General features: G+C 42.6%; 2 protein-coding genes across 4 annotated transcripts in view; both read right to left on the reverse strand.

Moving 5' to 3' along the window:
* LOC123745291 (short/branched chain specific acyl-CoA dehydrogenase, mitochondrial) overlaps positions 1-7246 on the reverse strand; it is a 150013-nt gene that overhangs the window by 36272 nt on the left and 106495 nt on the right. The gene's annotated exons all lie outside the window — the stretch shown is intronic.
* LOC138350165 (octapeptide-repeat protein T2-like) lies at positions 724-3886 on the reverse strand. The gene is made up of 2 exons (XM_069300491.1): positions 3863-3886; positions 724-1635 (listed from the first exon to the last, which is right to left on the reverse strand). The coding sequence occupies exons 1-2, from the start codon at positions 3884-3886 to the stop codon at positions 724-726; spliced, it is 936 nt and encodes a 311-aa protein (XP_069156592.1).

The following is a 7246-nucleotide window of genomic DNA, read 5'->3' on the forward strand; positions in this document are numbered from 1 at the left end:
TTGAGCAGCAGTTAGTTGCTGCTGGAATCCTTCCTCATATGTCACAATGAGACTGATAAGAGCCACAGTCCCTCGCTCTGGGGGAGGGGGGGCGGGGGTTCGAAAGGCATCACTATATAACAGAGAACTATGTTATATAGCCATGGAAGTTATGACTATATAACATATAAAAGACACTACTGTATTGCAACATGTGTTGCTTAGTCTGTCATTCCCTATATACTGGGGAGAATAAAGAGGACCCGGTCATCCTGTGTGTGTGACAGGATTCAAGTCACTCTGTACATAAGACGGTTCATCAACGCGCGTTAACTTACTTTGTCCAAGCCTATCCTTACGCAACCTAATCAAACCCAACCCATCCTAAAACAGCCTAACCTAATATATCAGCTTGAGGTTATCTTGAGATGATTTCGGGGATTAGGGTCCCCGCGGCCCGGTCCTCGACCAGAGAGAGAGAGAGAGAGAGAGAGAGAGAGAGAGAGAGAGAGAGAGAGAGAGAGAGAGAGAGAGAGAGAGAGAGAGAGAGAGAGAGAGAGAGAGAGAGAGAGAAAGACCTTCCGTACCATAGAAATAAGAACCCACAATATCCTACAATACAACGTAGTTGTAATAACTTCTTTCAGTAATGTTAGTATTCCATCAGCCGGGGGCCAGTCTTATCACGATGCTCAGCACTCTCTACAAACCTCCGCAGCCTCAACTTATTCCTATGAATTTACATTAACAAATTATAGGCTGCAAAAGCAGTGTTTTCATGATATTTCGACACAGAGTTTCCTTACCCGGAGCAAATGATGTGTTTGGGAGCAGGTTGTGACCGGCACTAGTGTGTGGAAGCATCATGCCTTTGTACGAGTTGGCAGCTCCTTCCTGTAACCTCGGCTTCCTTCCTGTAACCTCGGCGTCCTCCTGTAACCTCGGTTTCCTTCCTGTAACCTCGGCTTCCTTCTGTAACCTCGGCTTTCTTCCTATAACCTCGGCTTCCTTCCTGTAACCTCGGCGTCCTTCTGTAACCTCGGTTTCCTTCCTGTAACCTCGGCTTCCTTCTGTAACCTCGGCTTTCTTCCTATAACCTCGGCTTCCTTCCTGTAACCTCGGCTCCTTCCTGTAACCTCGGCTTTCTTCCTGTAACCTCGGCTTCCTTCCTGTAACCTCGGCGTCCTTCTGTAACCTCGGTTTCCTTCCTGTAACCTCGGCTTCCTTCTGTAACCTCGGCTTTCTTCCTATAACCTCGGCTTCCTTCCTGTAACCTCGGCTCCTTCCTGTAACCTCGGCTTTCTTCCTGAAACCTCGGCTTCCTTCCTGTAACCTCGGCATTCTTCCTGTAACCTCGGCTTCCTCCTGTAACCTCGGCTTGCTTCCTGTAACCTCGGCTTCCTTCCTGTAACCTCGGCTTCCTTCCTGTAACCTCGGCTTCCTTCCTGTAACCTCGGCTTTCTTCCTGTAACCTCGGCTTCCTTCCTGTAACCTCGGCTTCCTTCCTGTAACCTCGGCTTCCTTCCTGTAACCTCGGCTTCCTTCCTGTAACCTCGGCTTCCTTCCTGTAACCTCGGCTTCCTTCCTGTAACCTCGGCTTTCTTCCTGTAACCTCGGCTTCCTTCCTGTAACTATAATAATGTTGACAGCTTCCTCCTGTAACTATAATAATGCTGACAGTTTCCTCCTGTAACCATAACAACGTTGACAGTTTCCTTCTGTAACCATTACTATCTGGACGAGGCTGTCAACGATGTTGGCAGCCTCGTCCTATGTCTAGACGCGAAATATAAAGCGTCCAACATTCAGCAAACACAAAAACTACTGAAACTTTTAACAATTAGCGTTTGAAGTAATATATTAGCGTTTTAGTTCAAATAGTATCAGAACCAAAAAATTCAAGAGCATAGAAACTCTGTATGCGTCTCCATGGCAACCAATTGGGTGGGAGAGGTTATTAATTGCCCATGGCGGGAGAAGCCTCTCAAATACGCTCACAATTTTCCAATTATTTCAATTGTGTTCATAATATCTAGGCGCCGTACTTCATTAGTGCTCCTGGAGCACGTGACGGTAAAGCTGTTCTCAATATGTGTTATATCATGTAGGTTAGAGATCAAGGCGAGGGTGGATGTTATTAATGGGAAAGGGGGTAGGGGTGGTGGAGAAGGGGGGGGGGGGGGTTGGGGGTCGTATTGTGGGGGGGGGGGGGTTAATGGGTGGGGTGGGTGGGGGGGAGATGGACCTACGTGTCAAAGTTGTGTCAAAGTTGATAAGTATTTACTACTAGATTCAATGCCAATTACTTCAATGCCAATAATCACCAAGAGAGAGCCTAAATACCTGACCTAAACTAACTTATGCCTAACTATACATAGGACTCTAATATATATAACAATATTCATTTATATGAAGATTTGTGTTTCTAATGCACAATTCGTTAACTTTTATGACTGTGTCTTTGGGGTGGGCCACCGCTTTAACGAGCCTAGCCTGATGAGAGGAACGGACTAAGGGGGGTTCTGATAAGTTTTTCCGTTGACTTGAGCAAATTGATAAAATTTGATTATCCTTTGGTAATGGTGAAATATAAATATGTTTCACTCTGCTATTTGTCTTATTACATAGTAATTGTTCTAAAAACAATAATTTGCAATAACTAAAATCCATGCAACGTTCGTTTTCTTTCACATCAAAGAAATCTTGCTCATTAATTTGGTTGTTGTTGTTGTTTAAGATTCGCTACCTGGAACAAAAAGTTCCAAGCAGCACGGGCTATGGTGAGCCCGTAATTAATTTGGTTCAGGAGTTTGTGTTGTAACATTTGCGTCCATGTTATGACATGGACGCCTTAAGTCATTACATTCTTCATTAAAAGGTTGCCTAAATTGCCCGAAACGCTGCGCGTACTAGTGGCTTTACAAGAATGTAATTACTATGCTATGTACCCTCACAATCCCAATGTACCTTCTTGTATATAAATAAATAAATAAATAAATAAATAAATAAATAAATCAATCATTGACTAAAACTTGATTAGTTGGAAGCTAGGCTGAAGGAAGGATGTTCTACCGGAAAAATGCATTTTCTTGATAAACCACGAAGGGGGTAATGCAACTCTCTGAATATATTGAATAGAATCATATTATAGAATAGAATAGAATAGAAGGGGGTAATGCTGTGAATATATTGAATACAATCGTCAGTCACCGGCGACGGTCTAACTGCCCGGGTTAGGATAGTCCCCCCCCCCCCCCCCCGCCCAGACGCTCACACCACTTGTTAGAAAATGGGATTTTCTATACTATATCAAAACTTAGGAAATTGAATTTTATATTGCATTTAACCTTTAATTATTTTTTATAGTTAATGACTTAAAATAAATTAAATAATTATAGGTCACAGGTAAACAAAAATTGTTTCCTTTAAATTGTGATATATTATAAAAATTTGTCCTCTTTATAAGTCGTAATACTGTAAGATTTTTGAGAAAAGTTGGGGGAGTATGGGGATACTATGTGCATCTAGGACGGACCTCGCTACTCGGTGCATATATATACTTAGCTTGCCTTAGTCTTTGGTTATATTCAGTCCTAAATACGCGTGATGGTCGGTCAGTAAGTCGCTTTGATGGCCTTAATAACTGTGTAGAGGTTAACAGACCTTAACCCCTTGGGTAATAACAGGTATTGGGTAGTCTCCAAGCAGTTTGAATTTCTAGGCTATCAGATAATCGAAATTAGGCCCGCTAAATTGTCACATTTGTGTAATAGTTCTGTCTACGATCCCTCTGATAGCTTAATGGATAATGTGTCAATATATATATAGCTTATATTTCGCTTAATACTTCTGCATTCTCACCGCAGTGATCGAAATTACTCACATCAACTTGGACAATGTGAGCCATATTTGTAAGTTTTTGTGGGCGGGTATGAGTATACCCAGACATATTTTGTGTAATAACTGGAGTCTGTTACACAGCCTACCAGTCTGGAGTCTATCATTGTCGATGTCTGAAACTAGGCGCTAACCAAGGTTGTGTACTGGTTTGTTGACAAATACTGGGCAAACTTTTGACGTCACGTTTCGCATATATTACACACCACTCCTCCTCGCCAGAATATCTTGATACTGGATGCCTATTTGGTCATTGAAATTACCAAGTACCAAGTAAAAGAGATCTCGCTCAATACTGTTGAACACTCAAAAGTTCACTTTTTATATAACTGTCTGATGGCTGTAATAATTTGATTGTTACAAATTGTTACGAAGACAAATACCAGTTATATCAACAATTTCTTTTCATCTAACATTTTTTTACATTTCAAGAGAAAAAAATTGCAAATAAAAAATATTGCAATATTCTGAAATAAAATACAAAAAATAAAGATTAATGTTTATATGAACCTCAAATTCCTTATAACAGAATATATATATGTAAAGTATAGTTGGTGGTTGTTGAGTAAGATGTTGTGGTGACCTTAATGACCTTGTAGAGGTCACTAACGTCTTAAGCCCAACACCACACCAGGGCCGCCAGCCTCGTGACCTGCCTCCCAGGGGGCGCTGCTATAAACATTTCATGTTTCAAATACACTAAATCTTTATCTCAAATTACATATATATTATATATAATAGTTCTCATTATAATAATAGGGGACATTTTGATTACAAATACAAATATTGCATTTCAAATAAACAAGTAATTTATGGTTATAAATGATACTTTTATGTTGATTTACGAAGGAATAGTTCTAGCTTTGCAGTGAGTTGAAGTGACAGGTTTCCATTGCCTGTGGAAGGGGACGTCTGGGACAGGGGGTCATTTTTGTCCCTCAGCGCTGGACGGCAATGACGTGGGACAGGTGAGATGGGGGTACGTGACAGGAGGAGGGAGGAGGGAGGGGGAGGGAAGGGATAGAGAGTTTGAGGGTGGACGGTAATGGCTGGGTGGTGGGGAGTTGTGGGGAGTTGTGGGAGTGGTGTGGTGGGCCTTGGGGAGTACCTTGTGGTGGCGCTGTTGTCTGTGTTTGCATATGTTTATGTGTGTGTGTGTGTACTCACCTATATGTACTCACCTATATGTGCTTGCAGGATCGAGCATTGACTCTTGGATCCCGCCTTTCTAGCTATCGGTTGTTTACAGCAATGACTCCTGTCCCATTTCCCTATCATACCTAGTTTTAAAAGTATGAATAGTATTTGCTTCCACAACCTGTTCCCCAAGTGCATTCCATTTTTCTACTACTCTCACGCTAAAAGAAAACTTCCTAACATCTCTGTGACTCATCTGAGTTTCCAGTTTCCACCCATGTCCCCTCGTTCTGTTATTATTACGTGTGAACATTTCATCTATTTCCACTTTGTCAATTCCCCTGAGTATTTTATATGTCCCTATCATATCTCCTCTCTCCCTTCTTTTCTCTAGTGTCGTAAGGTTCAGTTCCTTCAGCCGCTCTTCATATCCCATCCCTCGTAGCTCTGGGACAAGCCTCGTCGCAAACCTCTGAACCTTCTCCAGTTTCTTTATGTGTTTCTTCAGGTGGGGGCTCCATGATGGCGCGGCATACTCTAAGACGGGTCTCACGTAGGCAGTGTAAAGCGCCCTAAAAGCTTCCTCATTTAGGTTTCTGAATGAAGTTCTAATTTTCGCCAGTGTAGAGTACGCTGCTGTCGTTATCCTATTTATATGTGCCTCAGGAGTTAGATTAGGTGTCACATCCACTCCCAGGTCTCTTTCTCGAATCGTTACAGGTAGGCTGTTCCCCTTCATTGTGTACTGTCCCTTTGGTCTCCTGTCACCTGATCCCATTTCCATAACTTTACATTTACTGGTGTTAAACTCCAGTAGCCATTTCCCTGGCCATCTCTGCAGCCTGTTTAAGTCCTCTTGGAGGATCCTACAATCCTCGTCTGTCACAACTCTTCTCATTAATTTTGCGTCATCTGCAAACATTGACATGTATGATTCCACTCCTGTAAACATATCATTTACGTAAATTAGAAAGAGGATTGGTCCCAGCACCGATCCTTGAGGTACTCCACTTGTTACTGTTCGCCAGTCCGACTTTTCGCCCCTTACCATTACCCTCTGGCTCCTTCCTGTTAGGTAGTTCTTCACCCATACTAGGGCCTTTCCGCTTACTCCTGCCTGCCTCTCAAGTTTGTATAGCAGTCTCATGTGCGGTACCGTATCAAAGGCCTTTTGGCAGTCAAGAAATATGCAGTCTGCCCAGCCTTCTCTGTCCTGCCTTATCCTTGTTACTTTATCATAGAATTCTAAAAGGTTTGTTAGGCATGATTTCCCTGTCCAGAACCCATGTTGGTGCTTGTTTACAAACCCAATGCTCTCCAGGTGCTCAACAAGTCTTAGCCTAATTATTCTTTCAAGTATTTTGCAGGGGATGCTTGTCAGTGATACGGGTCTGTAGTTAAGTGCCTCCTCCCTATCACCCTTTTTGAAAATCGGTACGACATTTGCCTCCTTCCAGCAACTGGGCAATTCTCCCGACATAAGTGACTCATTAAAGATCATTGCCAGAGGCACGCTGAGAGCCTGCGCTGCCTCTTTGAGTATCCACGGTGATACTTTGTCTGGTCCAACAGCTTTATTTGCATCCAGTGTTGTCAACTGTTTCATTACATCCTCTGCTGTCACCTCTATATCCGATAGTCTTTCATCTTGGGTAATCTCTTCTAACAATGGGAGCTGCTCAGGCTCGGTTGTGAACACTCCATGGAATTTTGCATTCAGTACCTCGCAGATTTCCTTGTCGCTTTCTGTATATGCCCCTTCTGTTTTCCTCAGTCTTGTCACTTGGTCATTTACCGACATCTTCCTTCTTATATGGCTATGTAGTAATTTTGGTTGCTTTTTCGCTTTGACTGCAATATCGTTCTCATAATTTCTTTCCGACACTCGTCTTATGTTAATGTAATCATTCCTAGCTCTGTTACATCTAATCCTGTTGTCCTCTGTCCTTTGTCTTCTGTACTTCCTCCACTCCCTCCTGCTTCTCACCTTTGCTTCCTGACACTGTCTATTAAACCATGGGTTATTATATTCCCTCCTGCTTTTTTCCTTTATTGTTGGAATAAATCTGTCTTGTGTGTGTGTGTGTGTGTGTGTGTGTGTGTGTGTGTGTGTGTGTGTGTGTGTGTGTGTGTGTGTGTGTGTGTGTGTGTGTGTGTGTATGTGTGTGTGTGTTTGTGTGTGTGTGTGTGTTTGTGTGTGTGTGTGTGTGTGTGTGTGTGTGTGTACTCACCT

Source organism: Procambarus clarkii, chromosome 44 (assembly GCF_040958095.1).
Source record: "Procambarus clarkii isolate CNS0578487 chromosome 44, FALCON_Pclarkii_2.0, whole genome shotgun sequence".
NCBI lineage: Eukaryota > Metazoa > Arthropoda > Malacostraca > Decapoda > Cambaridae > Procambarus > Procambarus clarkii.

What these genes read in the sequence shown, in the direction of transcription:
- LOC138350165 (XM_069300491.1), bottom strand. Translation starts at nt 3,886, where the DNA reads ATGGCTCACATTGTCCAAGTTGAT. An exon ending in CTCACATTGTCCAAGTTGAT is followed by an intron (nt 1,636 to 3,862) that starts GTGAGTAATTTC and finishes TTATAGTTACAG; the next exon opens with GAGGAAGCTGTCAACATTAT.